This window comes from Sabethes cyaneus, chromosome 3, assembly GCF_943734655.1.
Source record: "Sabethes cyaneus chromosome 3, idSabCyanKW18_F2, whole genome shotgun sequence".
NCBI lineage: Eukaryota > Metazoa > Arthropoda > Insecta > Diptera > Culicidae > Sabethes > Sabethes cyaneus.
Window position 1 is genome coordinate 245498872 of NC_071355.1, and position 24443 is coordinate 245523314.

Here is a 24443-nt window from a genome sequence, read left to right on the forward strand (position 1 = left end):
TTTGAATATCTACTTCAACATTATCAACCGACAATTTTTGAGTACATACCTACCATGCTGGCATTACCTACTTTATAAGAGACTGATCTTCTCTCACAGCCTCAGCAATCATCAAGGTTGGATAGTAAAAATTGCTAATCAAGATCAGCATCGTCACCTTCACCGTGACGCAAGGCACGCAGACAGGGTTAGTTTCACAGCGAAGACACATCGATAACCTGTCGATCGGACGAAGCTTCGCCCGCGGCGCGGTGAATCGCTCATTTCGTTTTCATGTCAGCTCTACTAACTACTACCAGTCGTTAGTAGAACCATTTTGAACAACTCACCAATTTTAATAGTTCCGCATCCAATCGGCGGCCCTTCTATTTTTTTTTTCTCTCGATTGTACACGCAAGCATTCTGTGTCGAGCGAGCCGGCTCAGCTGGCATGCAATTTCTCGCAGGCACAACGACTACAGAACAACAGCTGAGCCGAGTACCGACGATTCCTCATTATACACTTGCCACAGCATTTTTCGAACAATTGACTAGACAAACAACAAACAGCAGCAACTCTCACGCGGTTACTGTTACGAAAATCTCGGTTCACGACAACGAACCAACCAACCAACCGCCACCAATCGGCCTGAGTGAGGCTCATCGGCGAATCATTTCACGTTAGTTCTCCATCGCGAACGGGTGAGCACGCGGTTTTTGCTAACAGACAGACTAGCTTGTGAACCAGTGAACCAGTCGGTGAAGTGGCAGAAGAACAATCGTGTGGTCGGTCGCGACGGCGTACGGTTTGCCCCTGAGAAGACAAACACCCACGTCAAATCCGTCTGTCTTCGAGGAGCATCGAGTCAACATACAAATAGAACGAACGACCTCTTTCTGGTAGTAACTGAAGCGGGCGACAAGAGGCGAGTGTGTGAATACCAACAACAAAATTATACCATTTTACGGCCAACTCCGATCGATTTAGCGCATCTGCTGAGTGTCAGAAAGTGTGTTTGTTTACTTCGAAAAAAGGGGGGCTTCAGTAGTGTTGTGTTAGTGTACTAAAGTTACAAGAAAAAAATACGATGGGTAGCATAAAGTTTGACGAAAACAATGCTCCCTACATCCACCTTACCGAGGACTACTGCATCCGACTGGAAAGCGATGAATTCACCGATGCCAAGTCCAAGGAAAAAGCCGCACGTGAGCTACGTGAGACGCCTGAAGTGGTAGCCGAAGCGTTTAAGGTTCTGAGGGCTCGATTGCAAGGTCAGTATAAAAGGGCGGGGAGCGGGTGAGGTGGGTGATTGATTGAATTCCACTTGCACTGCACTGGTTCGAGTACTCACGTACAGCAGCACAACGTAGGTATAAATGATCGACAGAAAAAAAATGTTGTTACACGCGGCCTGACTGCAGCAAAAGGTTTTATCGTTCCGAGGCAGGTGCACGGTGTAATGCAAGGCCACTTGAGTGAGAAAAATGTGCCAGTTCGAGTTCGAGAACTGACTTAGTGATTTAAATTCTGGTGAGGAGCCGAGCGCGCGTCCGATAAACAGCCAACCCGCGGGGAAAGATTTCAAGGTTAAACGCGGAACCACGAGAAACGAGTTAGATTAAATTAAGCATTTTTTGCACGTAACTTGAGCTTCGCTCAAATGTTCAAAACAATCAATGTGTGTTTGTACAACTTGAAACTAATTTGTCTTGCAAAATATGTTGGCCAAAGGCCGTTTAGATCTGCTAAACCGGTATGGTTGGGAGAACAACAAAACGATTCAAAAGTCAGCAGTAAATTTACCGAGCTAGATTAAGCTCGGCACGTCGAACCTTAAAAAGTATGCTTATGTGTGTGTGTTTATATTTTTTCGCAAGTGCCGAAGCGACTATGCAAAATGGTCTTGACTGCAATCGCCAACACTAATTTGAGAAATTGTATTGCAGATGCTGTTATTAAAAAATTATTCAAAGCGAAATCACTCGAGCATATGTTCCATTAGCCTTGTACTAAAATTAACCATTCACCACAATCATATTTTGCATATTTTTGTATATTTGTATCCTAAATTTAGTAGTTGGCTGCTTCACTTACAATGTTGCACTTGTTCGCCGCGTTTAGGACGAGAAGCGTTTAGCAGTTGAATGATAATGTAATATACTTACCGTGAGTCTTCATCGACAAGTGTGTTTGCCAACTCCAGTAGAGTAACGTACTGTTAACTGACTCATTGTCTGGAACCGTATCGGAAATTCTAAGTAACAGACAAATAGTAGAATGACAAGTGGAAAAACCGAACCGCAAATTGATAAATATTTATGATACGATTGTAGTCTGTTAGTATACAACCAGGAACTAAATCAATCAGTCGATCGCTGCAAAAGGTTCTTAAGCAAGCCGTAAAAAATACTGAAAACTAAAGTGGTACACAGTGCGTCGTTTCACACAATAAGCAAACTTATGGTATACTTAAAAAACAGTTTTTGGCAGACATCCCAAGTAACAATTTGGGTTTTATTATACTCTTATGATGGCATTTAAGACCAACATTGGTCTTGAAGACCACCATAAGAATACAATAAAACTTACATTGTTGCCTGGGATGAACTCAAACCAAACCAACCATAATAACCGGCTCACTCCACGCGTTCTATTCACTCGATTTTGGGATTTTATGATTTTAAGATTTTGAAATTTCAGGATTTTAGGACTTTGTAATTTTAGGAAGTTTTGACTTTGTGATTTAATGACTTTTATGATTTTGGGATTTTAGAATTTCAGGATTCTAGGATTTTATAATTTTGAGATTTTACGATAGTAATATCGCAGGATTTAAGGATTTTGGGATGTAAGTATCTTAGGATTTCTAGGATTTCAGGATTTCTGAATTTAGGGGTCTGAAGATTTTGGAATTGTAGAATTTTAGGATTTTGGCAATTTAAGATTTTGGGCCTTTAGGATTTGCGGATTAAAAGATTTTGGGGTTTTAGGATTTTACTATTCTAGAAAACAAAGATTTTTCAGCTCTAAAGATAGGATTGTAGAATTTTAGCGTTCAATAATTGTAGGATTTCAGGATCATGGGATTTCATTATTTTAGGTTTTAAATATTTTAGGATTTTGGAGTCTGAAGGATTTTTGGAATATGATTTTAGGATATTTAGAATTTAGGTTTTAACCTTTACGTCCCTGACATAAAAAATTATGGTACTTGCAATTACGCTTTTGGCTCTATCACCACTTATTTTCTTTTCATTTTTATGCAATTAGTCTTAACGCAACCACATTAGATTGATCTTTAATGAAAAAATAAGTTGGTAAACTATGGGGATATTCCAGATCGCAGTGGAATTTTTTTGACGTCATAAGCAGCAAATAAAATAAAACTAGAAATCTGCTTAACAGAGTGCGCAAAGGTTAGCCATTTCATTTGTGGTCAATAAGAATAAATCTTACACTAGCCTGTAAAGCGCAGGTTCATGTTCCACAGTCCGGAACATCCGTTATCGGTTCTACTGGAACTAAAAATTGGTTATTTTGTATTTTCTTCAGTAATATGGCAAATGGGGTATAAAATCAATGAATTTTTCAACGCGAGTTTTTGGGTGGACTTTCGGGTGTATTTTGGACCGATCTGAACATCCCGGAATATCCGCTATCTTTGTATTTCATCTGCTATTACGTCAAAAAAATCCCACTGCGATCTGGAATATATCCGGGAAAATGGAACCATAATTCACTAACTTATTTTTTTATTAAAAGCCAATCTAATGTGATTCTTTTAAGACTAATTGCATCAAAATTGAATGAAAATAAGTGGAGAAAGAGCCAAAAGTATAATTGCAAGTACCGTCATTTTTTATGTAGGGGACGTAAAGGTTAATGATTTGAAGATTTTAGAATTTAATGACTATTGGATTTTAGGATTTTGAGATTTCAGGAAATTAGTATTTTAGGATTTCTGGACTTTAGATTTTCCAGACCTAAGAATTTTAGAAATAAAGACTTTTGGTTGTCAAGATCTTAGGAATTTAGAATTTCAAGATTTATGGATTTTGTAATCTTATAATTTCAGTATTTTGGGATTTTAAGATTTTAGAATTCTGGGATTTCAGGATTGCCGGATTTTAGGGTTCTAGAATTTTAAGAAATTAAGATTCTAGGATTTTAGGACTCTAGAATTTCAGGATTCTAAACTTTTAGGATTTCAGGATATTGGGATTTTAGGATTCAGATTTTGGAATTTTAGGATTTTAGGTTAGGCTATTGCAAATCATTTTCAAAGTTTTTGAAAAACTTGAAAAATGAGTGTACGAGTTGAATTAACGCTTCTAGCATGAAATAGAAATGGAAATTCAAACAGCGGAATTTCCGAAAATGGACCAAAAAAAATTTCTTTCGTTTTTGTCATTTTTCGTAGATTTTTGCATGGAAAATAACAACGTATATATTAAAAGCAAGAATAGATTTGATTTTCACGTTTAAACTTTAATAAAAATGCCTAAAATTCATATTTTTTTTGCTCGATTAAAAAATTCTCTTTGTATTTTTTCGTCCCCCCCCATCAGTGGCCCAACACCGGAGGGACAAAAACTTTTCAAAATATTTGTAATGGCCTTATAAAATTTTTACAATTTGGGATTTCTGGACTTTAGGTTTTAAGGACTTGAGAATTTTAAGACTTTCGAATGTGAAGATCTTGGGAATTTAGGATTTTAAGATTTAACTCAGATTATAAGAGTATTTATGCATTTTAGGCCTTTAGGATTTTAAAATATTACGATTTTTGAATTACAGGATTTTAGCATTTTATGGTTTTAGGATTTTAGGACTTAAGAATTCCAGGATTTTAAAATTCTATGATATTACTATTTTGAAATTTCACGAATATGGAATTTTATGATTCTAGGATTTTAGAACTCTAGCATTTTAGGATCTCAGGATATTGGGATTTTAGTGTATTTTGGGTTTTGGGGATTTCGGAGTTCAAGGATTTTGGAATTTCAGCAATTTTAGGTTTTAAAGATTTTAAACTTTGGGATTTTCAGATTTTGTGATTCACTCGAATACTAATGCCACTTGGTGAAAAACTTCTAAAACTTTTCTCGGGTTTGAAAGATATTAGTCTGCGGATCAACTTTGCTGAAAACAGTAATTTTCTTTATTGTTGGAATCCCGAGATATACCGAGACAAAGTTAACGGTTCACAGGCGTTGTACAAAATACAACAGCGCGAGTAACGGAGGGTAAGACTTTTGGATTAAGATTTTGGCAATTTAGGATTTAAGGATTTTATAATTTTAGGATTTTGACATTTTGAGATTTTAGGATTTTTTTGAATTCAGAACTCTGGGATTTTAGGATATTGGGATCTCAGGATCTTGGAGTTTTGAGATTTTAGGATTTTAAGTTTTAAAAATTTTAGGATGTTAGTATATTTTAGGATTTTAGGTTTTGAGGATTTTAGGATTTTCGAACTTTGAGCTTTTATGATTTGAGAATTTCTGGATCCTAGATTCTAAGGATTTGGGTATTTTAAACTTTGAGGACTTTTGGACTTTGGGATTTTAAGATTTTAAGATTTAAGGGTTTTGCGATTTTAGGATTCCAGAATTTTATGATTTTTGCATTTGATGTTTTTCAAATTTACAAGTTAAAACAATGGAGAAATTCCGGCTCAGGTCACTTACTATAAAGTAGAATTAAAGGAATCTTTCCTATTATTTCTTGCTTATACATCAATTCTATTAAGACAAAAATAATTTAGTATTTTGGCGATTTAGGATGTCGTGAAGATTTTATGATCTTATTATAAAATTTTAATTTGCTTTTTAAATTTTGAGATTTCAGTATTTTTGAATTGAAATATTGTAAGTTTATGGCACGTTATAACTTTAGGCAAGGGTGATTCCTCCTCAAAGCAAAAAAAAGGACAGAAATATTTGCACTTTGCTCACCTTTAAATACGAAGCGTTCTTCTTCGTTAAATTTATCCTTCGTTCTTTCTTACTTCAGATGACTTTGTAAGCAACCTGCTTAACAAATGCTTAGAATACAACATTCGCTTAGATGCAACATTTTAGGGTTTCGGGATTTTTGGATTTAAAGTTTTCATGATCTCAGGATTCCAAAGCTTTAGGATTTTAAATTCCAGCAATAATATGTTGGAATTTCACGATTTTAGAATTTAAGATGTTTTTAATTTTGGAAAGGTATTGGAATGACCGTATTCGGATCCAGGACAGCAGTTTCCAATTTCAATTTGTCCGCGAACCCTCTGATATTTCTCAATAAATGTACCCGCTGCAATAAAGAGCATTCTGTGTTTCAACGTTTACTTAAAATGTAAGCAGCTGCTTCCGTTTAAATTCTTGTTCGTTTTTCTCCTCGAGGTATGTCCAATCTGCTTCCATTTATTTTCCCGAACCCTCTATGTACCGTAGAAGTCGCGCTTAAGTTATATTCCAAGTTTCGTTCACTTTCGCTGCATTAGTATTACATAAGATTGGACGTTGTATACAACAGAACCAGTCGGGAATATTTTAGATTCAAACACCTGCAGAGAATTCAGCTCAACTTCTGAAGTTGAAACCGAAAACCGTTTCTGGAAGTATGTCAGTGATCGGCGTAAGGAATCGGGCCTTCCTGCAACCATCGAACCTTCCTTGTCCCTGGCTGCGGATTCTCAGTATATCTGCCAACTGTTTGCTGATAAATTCGGGCAAACATTTTACGATGAAGTTATCCCAGACGACCAAGTTGTTCGGCCTGCTAATAATATTCCGTTGGGATAACTGCGAATATACGCTGGGTACTCTTAACATCGACGAAGCAATAAACCGCCGTAACGATAAAATCCTAAACTAAACCCGGTCTAAGTTTTTGAAAACCTGATTATTCCATTTCGGCTCGTGTTTAGCCTGTCCGTCTCATCTATTTCCTGTTCATAGAAAAGGGTATCGGAAAGATATCGATAACCGCCGAGGAATCTCATTATTTTGTGCCACTTACAAGTTATTCGAGCTTGTAATCATGACTCCGCTGATGTTACACTGCAGCTAAGTGATGATCAACATGGATTCATCGCAGGTAGATGAGCCACTACGAATCTCCCATGTCTCACATCATAAAATGCTATCGCACTTGCTAAATCGGAAAGACTCGGTATAGGCGGAAGTGCGTTGCGTTGGTTTAATTCCTAGCCCACAGGTCGTACATTGATTGTCACGGTTGAAAGTTTCCAATCTAATGCGTTTTTGGCCTCGTCTGAAATTCCACAAGGCAGATATTTGGGACCGTTAATCTTCCTGCTGTATTTAAATGATGTCAACCACGTTCTTAAATGGCCTATTTAACGCCGATGACCTGAAGATTTACCTGAGGATTCGCGACTATTATATTAATAAACCAGGAAAACAAAAAAAACGGACTGGTTTTTTTCACACAGATACAAATTCATAATGGTTTATACCAGCTACCAGCATGACTACGAAGAAATTAAACTCTCAAGTTTTCAACTACCTAGAATGCCCAGTACAAATCATTACACAACTTTTAGCTAACTAGGGATTTACAACATTTACATTAAGCTAACATCCAGTGTAATCTGTTGCTGAATCAAGCAGTCCAGACGAAGCATGCCCAACTGAAGGTAATGAATTCGGAACATACATTTACGATAGCTTACAGCCATGCGTGTTTCCTCCCAATTGCAGGTGTTTTAAATACACTTATTAAAACTCGCTGCAAAGGTTGGTGAACGACTGAATAGGGCGGACCGCCAATGTACAAATAAAAAAGACCCCATAGTAATCCTCAGCCTCTTAGAAAGCCGGAATACGAGCAACCTTAATAGAAATCTAAGGTATACCCTATACCGACAGAGAAGGAGGCACTCATTGTTCCGCCGAATGTAGTAACGAGGATGTCTTGTCAGGGGCGGCTATTGACGCCTAGAAGCCTCCTCAACATAATAAGCGCGTGCACTCGTGTACGTGTACGGAGCCGCTCACGACAGCGTTTGACCCGCAGCGAACGGCTGAACTAACAAGCGTGTTTTCCTCGGCACTATAGCTAGGATAGCAGCGCCATCACGAAACTCGGTAGCATGGGCTTAGTAAGGCAACCTACCCAAACAAACTTTAGGCAAAGGTGACGAAAAATTTATTTATTTATTTATACAAATGATTATGTCTATGAGCCTTCTATGAGTTCAAATAGAGATGGAATAGACTTGGAACAGCATGAACAGTTAGAACACCGAAAGGTCGGCATTGTGACACTGCAGGAGATCAGTCGCAAGGTGTGGAGGAACCGCGGCAGCAAGGCCAAATCTATGCAGATCTGTGGTGAAGCGACCAACTAGCAAGGAACGGGTTCTGTAGTAATGGGCAAAAGACAGGATCGCGTTATGGACGGGAAGACGATCAACAAGAGAATATGTATGTTGAGGATAAAAGGTTAACATAGTACAACACGAGTTTATAAGATAAGACCGTTAATGAGAGAGTTTATTGGAAACCGACAACAGCATTACTCGATTTGGCGATAAGTGGTATAATCCCATTGGTGAACCCTTAGACCAATTCTTGGGACAATTTGAGTATCGCAATGCCCTGACGATGCATGGCAATCTCTCGAGAAAAAAAACAAAACAAATCTCTCTCAATGCATCTAAAACTTCTTACTGTTTACTATCAAAACGTCTGAGGATCGCAAACGAAAACAAATTGTCTTTGTCTTGCACCTTCAACCCTTAGAATACAATTTCTGTAGATGTGATCGTAATAGTTCGACCAGCACTCATTACATAAAAAAGATACTACATATAACAATTTGAGCAATTTGAAAAACAACCTAAAAGTATTTCTGTATCACTGCTGCATTCCATTCTGTATCAACTATGCACCTTTAAATGGTGCGTGCAGAATTTGGCACGCAACAAAGATCTTGAGATCCTTGAGATGAATAGAAATCATGGCAATTGTTTGATACAACTGTCAATAAAACGTTCTATGTGCAGCCATTGGAAAATCCAATAATAATTCAAGCTCGAAAGGTTGCAATAGAAATTTGGCGGCATCGTGGCAGTATAGCAATGATGGCAGTCACGATTAGAAACGGTAATGACACGCTACAATCAAACACGAAACCGTAGCCCTAATGCTGATCATGTGCCATGTTTGGTCTGGCCTTCAGTAACGTTTGCAACGATTTTAAGCTTAAGTTAGAATCATTTTTCGCTTTCTTTGCCCTTTAGGAGCGTTTTTCAGTTTAAATAATAAGTTTGGATAGTTTACTTCTTTCGTTTTTTGTAGTCTTTATGAAGAGCATTTCTTAGTGTTTCGTCTTTTTCAATATTATTTGAAATTTAAGAAATAGGCCTACACCAAAAGAGATGGAGTAGAACTACCATACCGCCAAAACTCAATTCTATTTTGGAGCATACTAATTTTAGTTTGTGCCCATATCCAAAGCAGTGTAGAACCAGTTTTCGATACACAGGCTTGGTCTCTCCTTTTTGCGTAGAGGACTTTCCCCTGATTTTCAAAGCTAATTTGCATTAAAAATGACGCAACGAGTGAAGATTCCAACCTAAGAATTCCAACGTTTCTTCACAGCACAGCCCGAGCAAACGAAAACTAATCGTGTTCTTGATAAAACATTCAGACTGCCATTGCGAGGCAAAGCTTCCGCTTTCAGGTTCGAAATTATCACCATTGAACTTGACCGGGTGTTGTTGCGACGCATTAATAAACTCGTCTAGCATCACAACCAGCGCCGCCGGTTGTTAACAAATGCATTTGTTTGACAACTTCATATAAACGCGAATGGACAAATTTTTACGATACACAAGACGGTGGCGGTGAACGGCGCCGCCAAAGCCATTACTTTTGTACTCGGTCAAGGGTAGCGCAGTGTGACAGCAGCTAGCAGCGAAAGGAGTGTGGCGGCGGCGAATGGCGTCGTTGCCATCGCAATCGTACAGTGATTTGATTGTGCTTTCGACGAGCTTTTCTGTTTATTGTGTGGGTGTTTATGTTTAGAGCAGTTTAGCTTATAGATACTTTAATAGTTCATTTTCATGAAAAGTCATAACTCATTTTCCAAATTTCTAATACATTCGAATAGCCAGTAATATTGCATAACAATCAGCTCGTCAATCAAGAGATTTACATAAAATTCTATTAATTTTTCTCACGTTCCGTAAACATTGGATTTAATCGAAGTAATTATACGAATTATGTAATATAAGTTTCCCGCAAGCTCGTGTTGATCGCGTCAGCAGATTTTGATTGCAATTAATTCCATTGCCGTTATCGTTAACCTGCTTGTAATGAAAACAGCTAACTATAGCTTCACTGCTAATTAAGCTATAACTAAGATACACGAGCGCACCGTAAATCAAAACAAAGAAAGTCGGGCTATCGTCGAGCAGGCACGAGCAGGGTCATAAAGGTCAACTCAACAACATTACCTAATGAATAGGCGCAATTCATATCCACGATCTAACTTTTTCTTCTCATTCCCCTATTTGCAGAGGAAAAATCACTTTACGTGCCCATCGAAGACGATGCATTCCTTGTCAAGTTCCTGCGACCGTGCAAATACTATCCGGAAAGCGCCTTTGCCCTGGTGAGTAAGCCTCGAACGTCACGAGGCTCATCTAACTTAGCCGCTAATATGCACACATATAGTTAGCGTAATAAGTCACTTCCTGTGACGAGTTGTAAATTAACCACTGAAGCGTTTCGTTATTTGTTTTGCGCGTGTTTTATTTTTGTTCATTTTTTTTTGGTTTCTTTTTGGTTTAAAAACAGATTCAGCGCTACTACCGGTTTAAACTGAAACATCCAGAAATTTGCAAGGATCTGCTTCCGGCGACGGTGAAGCACGTCTACGAGGAAGGGTTGGTGTTTTTTCAACCTCTGCGCGATCAGAACGGCAGTCGGATACTGGTGCTGGAGGTGGGCAGTAAGTACAGCTCGTAACTTAAACTACGATAGACAAACGTAAGATCAGGAAACGAAATCAAGTATTAGTTTGTGGGATTTTACGAACAATGCATGAAAACTTGGTTTCGTTTGCAATCGGAAATGAGGCAGCAGTCTGATTCAGACTGTAATTCAGACTGTAATAGCTATTTGAGATCCTCTGGGCGATTCTTAATATTACTGAGCAAAACACAAAACGTGTGATGGTGTGCCGCAAGGCAATAGCTAGGACCACTTTTGTTCATTTTATTCTTTAACGACGCTACCTCTGCCTGTGAAAGGGGCTGCCGACTGCTTTAGGCTGACGATTTTAAAATCTAGTTGATGATTCATTGCGTCGAGGATTGCCATAGCCTTCAACTTCTTTTGAATACGTTTATGAAGTGAATAACTTGACTGTCAGCGTCTCTAAATGCGAGGTTGTGGCGTTCCATCGAATCAACTCGCCTATAGTTTTCGACTACAAAATTGACGGCCAAGTACTGAAAAGGGTTGTGCATGTGAACGACCTTGGTGTGATTCTTGATCCGAAACTGATTTTCGATCGTCACAGTATAACCACAGACAAACAGACATAACTCTTGCAAAAATGATCGTACCTCACATTTAGCCTGAACATTAGCACCATTTATGATCGACATTCCCAAATATCAAATAGCAACAGGAGTATCCCTCGAAGTAGCAAGTATTTTTTATGGGGAATTCCCCTTCTTTCGTCAAAAAGCGCCACTTTGACCAAAACGGAGACATTCCCAACTAAGCCCAAATTTGAAATGACGGTTTAATCGGTACGAAGAATGGAAAACGAGTGTTATGTCTGTTTGTCTGTGGTATAACGATAGTCTCAAAAACGACACGCCAGTGGGTATTTATCTCAAAAATTGGACGACATTTTAAGTACGTGCATTGCCTTACAGTCCTACATTACACCTTAATTCGTCCCCTTCTCGAAAATGCGTAACTTATTTGGACTCCGCATCTATTGGATTCTATTGGAACCTCCTAATATGCAGACGAGGTTCATAAGATTGACCCCACGTAGTTTGTCATCATCTTCCCCAGTGAAATAAAATCAAAGAAAGGAATTTTCTAACTTTAGGGTAAATTATTCAATAATGGAAAACGTTTATGATGCCTAAAAGTAAAAAAAAACATGACATACAAAAAAAAATTTACACCAAAAATAAAATTCATCAGTGAAAAATCGTAAGAAAGGAATTTTCTAACTTTAGGGGAAATTAATCAATAAAAAAAATACATTTATGACTCCTAAAAGTCAAAAACCATGATACTCAAAAAAATTAGTACCAAAAATATGATTCGATTATCCGGGAGATTCAATCAACCGGGCTTAAAATGAAAGTGAACACCCGGATAATCGAGTCCGGGCTGTATTGCCATTAACGATAGACACACAAAAAACTTAAATGCACGAGAGTGGTGTTGCCACGCTAAGTAAATGTATTGTGGTGCAAAATTGGGTAGTTTTTAATATGTACAATAGGCGTACAATACCAAGTAGCGACATCTGTTATATTTAACAGGGAAACATTGATGGTTTTAAGCATACTCTCACGCATGGCGTATAATGAAACACTAGTACCAACTTCTGTTTTTTATTATCAGAAACTAGAGGCGGTGTACTATTACTTTTGTTGGCGCGCGAAAATGCAATACTAAGGACCCTGCGACCATCCTCACTGCTGACCGATTTCACCGCACTGAATTTGGCCATAATGAATCGACCAACCTCGTGTTTTAGCCGTAGTTTATTTTACAATTGACGAAGGAACGGTAGAAGAAAGTAATGAAATTTTAGAGTGAAGGAGATAAAGCGGAAAGGTGAGAGGAGGGGGGGGGGGGGTTATTAGTAGCTACGCTAAACAAGTAGTCGTTGTGACGCCTACCTTGTGTCCAATGCTGAAAGGTGCATAGGTCGAACCAAGCTATAATCTGAGATTATAACCGAATTCGGACCCATAACACTCGCCAGACAAAAGGAAACTGCACAACCCCGTTATTAAGCGCGCGACGTATCTTCAAACTCCACCATCTAGTGTGTTGAGTTATTTATAGACACAAATTGTGCCTCTTCCTCGATCTATTGTAAACGAATCACCGTGTTGAGAAGTTTTAATCTAACTCGTTTTACTCACGGGACGACAAAACTGTACACGCACTTGCGTCTTACAAGGCACCGGACTGCACGTGACGTTATTCGTCCGTTAGCGTGTTAGCCGCGATTCTCAGCGCGGATCTTCGGGTTGAAGGCTCTGTTCCTCCCATCACTCTAAAATTTTATTACTTTCTTCTACCGTCCCTTCGTCAATTGTAAAAGAACTACCGTTTCAAAAAATATTATATAATGAATCGATTGCATCGTGTACTAGAACGTTTAATCGTGTTGAACACTATTTTGAATTTGGTGAAACACACAACTTATTATTCACTACTTAATTTTCCCTGCTCACTAATTATCACTTACTTCTCACAACTCACTTCGCCACTCATATCTCACTTCTCAGTACTGATTGGCTTTGGTGGAGAACGTCAACAAGCGATGGAAAGAAAAAAAATGACTTGAGTTTATTTTAAAAAAAATATCTGAGCATTGCCACTAGGGAGAACTTGGCCAAATACCGACGGGCACAGGTCCTGAGGAGGACAGAGATCGTGAAGAATTAGAAAGTGAACAAGGTGAACACATCGTAACCTGACATATGTAAGAACAAGGGAGGGTATGTGACTACAAACGAGGGCGAGTTAGTCAACATGTAGTCGAGGCAGTTCTTCGATGAACACATTGATCACCACGAGGACAATGGTGAAGTTGCAGAAAAAAGCGGAACAGAAGTTAACCTAGAGCTGCCCATGAAAGATAGTAATGTCACGGTTTTCTGATCTGCGGCAAGTAAACGAGAAATTGAGCTGATGAAGACCAACAAAGCCGCTGGTAAGGACCGCCTATCGGCAGAGCTTTTTAACCATGGCCGAGAAATGTTCCCATGGCTGGGTTATTTCCAAGATTTGGGAGGAAGAGAAGCTACCTCAAGGTAATCCGGATATCAACGACAACCGACAACAGATCTTGCGGAAATGTTGCGCTCACGTAACACATCTTTATTGATTTTAAAGCAGCATATGATACAATCGATCGAGACTGGCAGCTATGACAAATTACGAATACGGTTTTCTGGCTAAAGTGACGCGACTGATAAGAGCTACATTGGATCGAGTGATCGTGTTTCGTGCGCAACTCGGGGACACTCGCGAGTCCTTTCGAGACGCGGCGAGGTTTGAGACAAGGTGACGGCGTAATCCGAGGAGTATCGAAAGGCATCGAAACGAGAAGCACGATTTTTACCAGGAACGTAGCAAACTCCTAAGCTTTGCAAATGACAAATGTTATGCAAATGTTAATATCATAGCCAGAAACTTTGCGACGGCGGAGACAATCTACGCCAGATTGAAACCGGAGTCTAGGAAGATTGGACATCGGGGATCAAATGTATGAAAGAAAGAGGCTCAAAGAGGTAACCTTTTTCGGCGGTGAACTAGAAGTGGTAGATGAGTTCGTATATTTGGGATCACAACAATAGTAAGTAGATTCAGTGGAGCATTCAAGCGGGAAACCGGGCCTACTTTACCCTTCGCAAAATGTTACGATCTAGAAGCATACGCTGACATCCCTTATTAAACCGGTAGTTTTTTATGGACTTTAAGCGGTGATGCTGCTCACGGAAGACATACGCGCCTTTGTCGTGTTCGAGCGGAGGGTGTTGCGGACGACAATTGGCGGAGTGCAAACAGAAAGCGGAGAGTGGCGAAGACGTATGAATCACAAGCTACATGCACTGTTTGGAGAGAATTCATCAAACATCTGGCGAAAGTCAGAAGTGCTACAGGAGGACTTCCAGTATGGAATGAACAAGGGCAAAATACAGTGCTCGTAAACAATATGGGTCAGTAAATCCTTTGGCAAGTCCAATAATAAAACCCAAGTTTCTTTTCGCTTGACCAATTATGTGAGTATACTGATCTCTAAAGGTCATTTGAGTGTCGAAGAGTACGCCGAAGTCTCTAACTACGGTTACCCTGTTGACTGCCTCTTCAGATATAGAGTAATTCCATTGGATTGGATTTTTTCTACGTGAAAATGAGATCACTGCGCACTTAGCCACACTCAGGATTAGCACATTTTGAGCACACCAGTTGGGGAAATCGTTGAGATGTTGCTGTAGTTCGATACAATCAACTGTCGAGCGTACACCACAGCAAAGTTTAAGATTGTCAGCATAAACAAGAAACCGACCTGATGGTATTACATAGCAGACGTAAAAAAATAATGAAAATAGTAATGGCCCCAGATTACTCCCTTGCGGTGCACCCGTGCGGTTGGTAAAACTTTGTGATTCATGGCTTTCAATTTTTACAGATAGGGTTCGACCAATAAGGTAGGATTTTAACCATTGTACTATAGCGGGTGATGCACCAGGCCGCTCAATTTTTGCCAATAGAATAGAGTGGTCTACTCTATCAAATGCCGCTTTTATATATGTGTACACGGTATCTACTTGAGCTACTGTTTCCATGAACCTAATGCAATGCGATGTGAATTGTGACTCACTGCGACAGTGAATGATACAAAATTAGTTTCAGTGGAGCACATAAGGCATCCGCACATCTTTTTAGCACAATAGGCGAAATTCCATCAGGCCCAGCCGATGTTAAAGACTTTAGCTTCCACAATGCAGCAAGAATATCTTCGTTTGAGAAGCTGAAATTACCTATGTTTAACAAATTGCTGGGTATGCCACGGACAGCATTTTCAATTTGAGCCGGATTAGCTGCCAAGGTTGAAAATGCACTTGAAAAATGTTTGGCAAAAAGATTGCAGGTATCGCTCATTGTGCTTGAAGAGTCTTCTCCCAAAAATATGCTGCAAGGGAGGCCGTTCTCTTTGCGCTTCTCATTTACAAAGAACCAGAAACGTTTCGGGTTTCGCTTTAAATTCGATTGGGTACGTAATTAATTGGGGTACGTATCAATTTGATTGGGTACATGTCTGGAATAAAGGTATCGATTATAAGCCCTATAGTTATTACTGGCAAAAACAAACTCTCGCTTTGTCAAGGGGCGCGCCGATTAGTATAATTGCGAAGCGCTGCTGCTCTCAGTCGCTTTAGTTCTCTCAAACGACTATTCGACCAAGGAGGTTTAGGTCGGGGACGAGGTGTGGGAACTAACATCCTGAATTGCTGGATTAGAATGTTCGAAAAGATGTCTACTGCTGCGTTTACGTCGGTTGCATTGTTTAATAAATCGTTCCAGTCAACGGTTGAGAGAAACGCTTGAAGCTCAGAAAAATCCATCTTTGAGAAATTGAACTCGGTAACATTCAAGATATCTTCAAAAGATACTTGCTGGGGACAGCTAATGAGAACGCCTCCACCTTGCGCTTTTCTTCTACTGGGGTCCCGATCTTTTCGGTAGACAGTATACATTGCGTTAAATAACTGAAGTGAAGTGATTTCCCCATTCAGCCAGGTTTCAGTTAGGATGACAACATCATATTCTGCGTCAGAGACAGCAACGAAAACCTCGTCGATCTTTGTACGTAAACCTCTGACGTTCTGGTAGTATATACTGAGCTGTCTGCCGGTGGCCGGTACACTAGACGATACTTGACTACCAGCCAGAGTTTCGTTAGAGGGATGCGCTGCGGTGGTAGGTGATGGCTGCGAATGAAGATCCCTATGAGAGCGAGCAGTATCTGGCATAACTTCGGGAGGACATATACCCTCTTTAGCTTTATCTGACCGAAAAAAGAGCGGTGCTTCCACTAGTTCTATTTGTTACCGTTATGGGCGCTGGTTGCTAGGCTGAGTAGTCATTCCTGAGAATTGGCTTCTGCATTCGTTTTTGGTACATCGGGAACTTTGAACTTCAGGAGGCGTGATCCGTTTTTAGTTGGTCAGCGGTTGGTAATTTCTGTTTGTTGCTGAGGTTCAGGCAGTTGATACACTTCTCAATTGTTGACTGGCATTCGTTGATTGGATGTTTTTGGGCACTTTCGGCAGGACACTTCTTTGCTGTACTTGCCTGCTTTTGTGGCCATATTCGGAGCACCTATAACAGCGTAAAACGTCGTCAACTATTTCAAATACTCGATAGCGCGCCCAGCCTATGTTTGCCCGCTGTTCTTTCATCAAGCATTTGAATGATGATGCGTCGGTTTCAAGAATTACAACTGAAGTGTTTTCAGTGCGACTTGCTTTCTTCTAAACACGGATAACTTTCAGATATGCGTTTTCTGGCAGATTTTCCATTTGTTTTGTTTTTTTCAGTTTTTCAGTTACGGTGGAATATACAAACATACTCACGCTCATTTTTATGTATATAGACTACTGCCTCACTGACTTCATTTCTTCGAGAATTTTCTTTGTTCGAGAGCTCTTTTTGACGGTCTTTAACGAGAATTAACGAGAATTCAACGAGATAGTACATACAGTCTAGGAAGGTAATCGTTCATTGGAGGTAATAAACAAACCTGCATTTATTTTGTCACTTACATCTCACCTAGTTAAGTCTCTTTAATCAACAAAAAAATATTACATCAGTATGGTGGTGAAACTTTTTTCCACCGATTATTGGAACAAAAACAATGGTTCGTCACCGGTTGATGAAAAATTTGATTTATGTTGTAGTTTAATTGTGTCTCTCATTGTTTGTACAGTAGCAAAGCGAGCAGTGTTTTTTTTACCAACGATGATTCACGGTTTAATGATGGCACTTTGGACTTTGGTTAACTATAATCGTACCTTGTTTGAAGTGTACGTATTCAGGAAACGCCCGAATACATAAAAATCATCCAACCGTACGAGAACCAATTTAAAATGTTTTTGTTTTGAAGACGAGCAAACATAAGAGTGAAACGACGAACCAAACAAATAGCGAAATCCTGTCAAATTCTCCATTACTTTAACAATTTGAAAGGTTCAACGCGTGTTTTGTAATGTGGTTCTATCGATATAATATATTAACAATTCAACTGTTCAAAGCAACTACAGACTATTAAAATAACATTGAATTTTACTGTATGAAAATAGTAACTATTTTTGACTTCGTGAAATTGTAAAACATGGTGTAGACGATTACTACACATTAGCAATCGTTTAGTACGATTTTATAATAGGAAGAAGGAAGTACCCCAAGTAAAAGTTTCACTCCGAACTCTGCCTCGGCCGCGGAATCAACTGAAACCAAAAACCATTCTTGGCGTTCATTCCAATCGCGCGTTTATCCAGCTTCATTGGCACATCGGTACGAGCGGAAAGCTCCACACTAAAATGCAGTAGCAAATAGTAGAGAAAGCACTTGGCCTGCATCAGTGCCAGCCTCGAACCGATACAGTTCCTGGGCCCACTGCCGAACGGTAGAAAAGCATCCGCCTGTAGAAGGTGTCGATTGGTCTCGGAGAATCGTTCCGGATCGAACCGCAGTGGATCCACGTAGTAGCGTTTGTCACGATGAATCGCCTGGATGGAGTAGGTAACGATTTGACCCTTCCTAACGGTGATCCGGGTGCCGTCGGTGTTTTTCATCGCGAAGTCTTTAGTGCACTTTCGATTTAGGATACCGAATGGAGGCCATTTCCGGAGGGTTTCACTGATGACCATATCTAGATATTTCATCTTCTGTATGCACTCGTAGGTTAGTGTTTGGTTGTTCAATTCTTTGTGGATTGAATCAATTTCTGCTCGTAATTTTGTTTGAATTTCTACGTTAAGGGACAGTTCGTAGAGGGCAAAACACAGTAGAGTTGTGGTGGTTTCAATGCCACCGAAAAAGAAGGACGATGCTGCTGCCGTGATGTCTAAGTCACTCCATTTTTGTTCGCCATTAGGGGATGTTTGAAAGTGTTCTTCCACAGTGGAGAAGCCGGCACTGTTCAGGTTTTCATCGGATGATTCTTTACTGAGCTCATTCTTTCTGGCCAACATCAGTAAATGGATGAAGTCCGGTCTGTGAATTCGGTTCTCTTCACGATGTTTGATGGTCTCGGATACAATCCGCCGATAGAAGTTAGTCACATCTTTGGGCATGATTGTAACACCGAGCGTTGACAGCAACTTCGATGGTAGCAAGGTCAAAACAAACAGCTTAAAACCCTGCAGTCCGCTGGTTGTGCTTAAGCATTTACCTTTCAGTAGGAATTCGTTGTCCGGATTGTGAACAGAATCGATTTCGACACCGAAGGAAATTGATGTCATTACATCATTGCCGAATCTAGAAAAGGTGAAGTGTTGGTAATTATGGTTCGACAATTGAACAAAAACAACTACCTCTGAAACAGGTCTCGCATCTCTCGCTCAAGCCGGCCGCCATCAGCATCATCCACCAGTTTCTGCATGGCACTAGCAGCATAGTTGGAGAGTAAAGTGAACATATTACGCATTTTGCTACCGGTAAAAGCCGGACTCAGTGCCATCCGTCCTGGTTTCCAGTGGGGATTGTTCGTGAATACCAACGCTCGTCCCAAGAGGGGATCCACCTCCGGTGTGATGTTGTTGGCGCGATCCGTAAAATGATCGAAATCCGCGACCGTGATTTGTTTAACTAATTTTGGATCATGAATCAAGTAACCAGGCACGTGAAAAGTGAAGTGTCCTGAAAACCTCTCCTCCGGAAATTGGTAGTACCCTTGCGAAATGGCATCAGAGATGTGCATTTTTCCCGTTAAGAAAGGCCACAACACGCCAAACACGGGATACGGTTCAACGAAGGGCACGCCGTGCCGTCGGAAATAGCCATATACGGACACCGTCCACCACCGGTAGATAAGATAAGCCGCGATTACCGGTAATCCGTAGACGAAACCAGACGCTAGGAGACCTTGAAAATCCATTTGCCACAAGCAACGGAGTCACGCGCGCGCGCCGCCCGCCAGACGATCAATTATTGCCAAAAAAAAAAACAAGTCAAGAGAACTCCCCACCAAAATGTGCGACCACCACCAGCTCACTGACCTAATCGAACTGAACTGAGACAGAAGTCGACTGAGAGACCCCACCGGCCGTCGTCATTCTTTGCAGTCGTTAGGTAATTTTGGTAATTTCATCATCAGGCTTGAGAGTTTCATTTGAACAACAAATTTTGGCGATGTTTTGATCTTTTTTAGGACACGATAAATTTGGGGGCCACGAAAATGGTTTTTTAAGAATTTTTTTTTTGGAAATTATTTCTAATGTAAAAAGGAAGACTAAAGCGACTGTAAATAATATATACGGCAGGCATAAAAGTTTGAGGCGAGGCAACAAAGTTTGCTTGGCGAGCAATTGTAAATGAATGTGCATGTCATTTATTTAATAGCCATTCAGCAGAGAAATGAAGGTGCAAACAAATTAAGTGTAGAATGCAGATAACACCCAGATATTACTACAATTTATCAAAGTAGTGGACGCGATCGTAGAACTGGAATAGTACATCCATAAAAAGATTTGAATAATTTTATAACAATTCACCGAAAGTCGTTGGAGGTGACAATGCAAATTCGATCCACCCTGGCAGCTCCCCTGAAAATGATTCAGCATATTGTCGTCGCTGCAGCAAAGCAATGATATCATCGAACCTCATCAATTCACATTCTGCGTGGTTCGCTCAGCTCAGCTCAGCTGAGCTCAGTTATGTTTTGACCGCGGCAGTCGTTGGTTGTAAACACGATTTTTCAATGGATTTACTGGACTGGATGCTGGTGCAGGCCCTGCTGGTGGCCATCGGTTACGGTTTCTACCGCTGGAGCGTTGCCACCTTCGATTACTTCGAACGACGCCGTGTTCCGTACGGGAAACCATATCCCCTGTTCGGAGGACTGTGGCCTTTCTTCACCGGAAAAGTACATTCGACCGACGCCATCTCGGAGGGCTACCATCTGTTTCGGGATTCCCGATTTTCCGGTGTGTTTGCATTTCGACGACCCGGCTATTTGATTCATGATCCGGAGCTGATTAAACAAATTACCATTAAGGATTTCGATCACTTTACCGATCATGCCAACAATGTGACGGAGGATGTTGATCCGCTCGTTGGGCGAGCGTTATTCTTCATCGAAGGAAATCGCTGGCGGCGAGGAAGGGCGGACTTAAGTCCAGCATTTACCGGCAGCAAGATGAGAAACATGTTTGGATTGATTTCGAATTACTCAGAACTTGTTCTAAGCAAACTGGCTAAAGATTCGAAAGGAGAAAAACTAGAGCGGGAAATGAAAGATTTCATTCAAAGGTACGTTCCAATCATTAAGACAATCGATATTCATTCCAATTTGATGTTTTAGATTCGGTACGGATGTCATTTCCTCCACCTCACTGGGCGTCGAAGTGGACTCGATTCACAATCCAGAAAACGACTTTTTCACCTACGCTATGCGATTGATCTCGATGAAGGGCATTCAGGGCTTTAAACTATTCATCATGTCACTGCTCCCACCGAAAATTTTCACCACCCTCGGCATTACGATTGTTCCACAGGACGTGGCCGACTTTTACAAGCATGCCGTAACCACAACCATTGCCCAACGGGAACGGAACAAAATTGTCCGTCCAGACTTCATACATCTGCTGATGTTGGCGCGAAAAAATGAACTCAAAACGGATCAACAAACCGACGAGCAACAATCCAGTCATGCTGAATTTTCAGTCGCCAAAGAGTACTCACAAGCCACATCCGGAAGCAATCAATCCCAATGGACGGATATGGACATCGCCGCAGCGGTGGCCTCATTCTTCGTCGGGGGAATCGACAGCACATCGACTATGCTGTGTTTCGCCCTCTACGAGATAGCCCTGAATCCAGAAATTCAGCAGAAACTCCGCTCCGAAATCGATGGCGTACGCGAAAAACTCGGAAGCCAAACCCTCTCCTACGAGGTGATCCAACAAATGAAATACTTAGACATGATTCTGTCGGAAACCCTTCGCAAGTGGCCACCATTCGGAGTGACCAACCGAAAGTGCATCAAACCGTACGTAATGGAAAACAGCGACGGTACAAGCGTTACCGTCGAAAAGGACCAGCTGATTCAGATCCCGATACAGGCTATACATTTGGATGAAAGGTTTTATCCCGATCCGACACGCTTCGATCCGGACCGGTTTGCCGACCGGAATCGGGCGAAAATTAATCAGAATGCATATTTACCCTTCGGAAGTGGACCACGGAACTGCATCGGTTCGCGGTTGGCACTGATGCAGGGCAAGTGTTTCCTGTATCATCTGTTGAGTTACTTTGTGGTTGAACTGTCCGAACGGAGCGACGTTCCGATCCGGCTCGATAAGCGATCGTTCGGGGTTGATGCGTTGAATGGGTTCTGGTTTTATCTGGTACCACGAGAGGATAAGCTGAAGTTAGGAGATTAAACAGGATTGACGTTTGACGACAAGTGCTTAAAAATTATTTAAAAATCGAATTTAATTAGCTTATGGAATAAATGTTAAAAGTTTCTAAAACAAATACTAAGCTAATTCTGTATTTTATTTATGAAAAATAAATAGTATTTACAACATCATAACTCTTGATACCGTGCCGTGGCCGGGAGGTAAACTTATTCTAAATAATCTTTATTCTTATTAGACCATTACAAATATTTAAAAAAAAGTTTTTGTCCTCCGGTGCTGGCCAACTGAAGAGGGGGGGGGGCGAAAAAAACAGAGAGATTTTTTTAATCGAGCAAAAAAAAACTATGTTTTTAGCATTTTTACTTAAAGTTTAAACTTGAAAACTAAATCTATTCTTGCTTCTTATATATCCGTTATTATTTTCCATGCAAAAAATACGAAATGAAAGACAAAATCGAATGAAATTTTTTTTTGCCGATAATCGGAAATTCCGTTGTCCGAAATTTCCATTTCTGTTCCGTGTTAGAAGCGCTAATACTTTTTGAGTTTTTTAGGCTATATAGCCCACATACAATTGATTTTAAAAAAATACTAGAGGACCCGGCAAACTTCGTACTGCCACAAATTAGACTGAATATTTCAGATTATAAAATTCAGTCGAACTGCAAGGGCCGCTGGTTTAAAGAAAAAGGAGTGTACTAACGGTATAAGTAGAATTTCGTAATTTTTTGAGGATTCCAACGTTTGATGTAGTCGCTAAACACCGGATTTTCAGAGAACGTGTATATCTAACAACCGTATTAAGCCATTAGCAAGAAATGAAAATTTGACAAAATCTCAAAAATTATTATTGGAAACATGTCGGTGTAAAAGTTGGTTTGTCAGTTCCCAATACCCAACGGTAGTGTTGGTAGAAGTTACGTCGTGTCTTGTCTTATAAACCCTACTGATTGTTAACTTATTTTTTGTAAAAGTGAATTCGATGGCTTAAACAGCGGCAAATTGCGTCTGCTGCAGTTGATTTTCTAATTTATAGGGAATGTTTAGTTAAAACCTTCCTGAGAACATAATCGTTACACCACCAACTATATTTTGCTGATGCAATGATGCTGAAATATATCATTGTTCCATTTAATGCTCTCAAACCTTTTTTTTACTTTAGGAATTCGTCCCATTATCATCTTGTTCTTAAGTTAACCAACAATTTTTGGACACTCAAGCATATTTCCTTCATCACAATCAGTGTTTCATTTGAGATTCCTTGACAATTTAAATTCAATTCAATATTCTGATAGGTATTCGATGTCAATAGGCATATGATTTTTGTTTTTAATAGATTTGTAAATTGATGGGTAAGAATTAGCCGAAATAATTGCACTGCCGAATCTAGATAGCTGTAATTTGCAAACTGCTTTAGTAATAATTTACGGATCAAGATAACTTCATTATTCCACCAAATGAATTGAATTTTTAATTTTATTTCTAACCGTCTCGTCAAATATGTGAAAATGCTAATAAAAGTACATACACATTTGCTTTAAATCCATTTTTGCTCTCTTTGTTCCTTTGGTATTTCACGCGCTAATTTAACACAAAACCATAATATTGTAAGATTTTGTACACTTTTAAGGGGTGCAATACGAAATAAAACGGGCAATTAGTTATGAACTGTAGTAAAATTTTCATTTACATCAGTACTTTCACAATAGATTTGTTGCTGAATTGCTGGAAACTTTATTTTACTACATATGTGACATGTATTCTTAATTTGAAGACCGGGAACTGGCAATTTAGTCAATTTAGTACTTAAACCATTTCTGGATAAGCATACGATGTAAAAAGGCATATTGTGTTTGTTTCATAAATTCGATAAACGAATGCACGAATTAATTAAATGAGCGAAATTTTCTATTGACGTTTTAAACTTGTGCTTAGGTTTATCAATAAGCTGTAACTTAATGATGTTATGTTATTTATTTGTTAATAAGTTGTAAATTAATGATGAGAAATTGCAAGAGCACAAAAATTGTTAATAGGGTAATCGCACCATTAGTGGTGGTAGTACCAGTAGTGGTG

The 24443-nt window shown here is 39.8% G+C and overlaps 1 protein-coding gene across 1 annotated transcript in view; it reads left to right on the plus strand.

The window, feature by feature from the left end:
* Nucleotides 1-650: 650 nt before the first annotated feature.
* The window catches only part of LOC128744329 (alpha-tocopherol transfer protein-like), a 37708-nt gene continuing 13915 nt past the window's right edge, over nt 651-24443 (plus strand). The window contains exons 1-3 of the mRNA XM_053841235.1: nt 651-1251; nt 10521-10615; nt 10801-10954. Of these exons, the coding sequence (XP_053697210.1) occupies nt 1068-1251; nt 10521-10615; nt 10801-10954 (433 nt within the window). The 5' untranslated portion in view covers nt 651-1067. The remainder of the gene's footprint in view (nt 1252-10520; nt 10616-10800; nt 10955-24443) is intronic.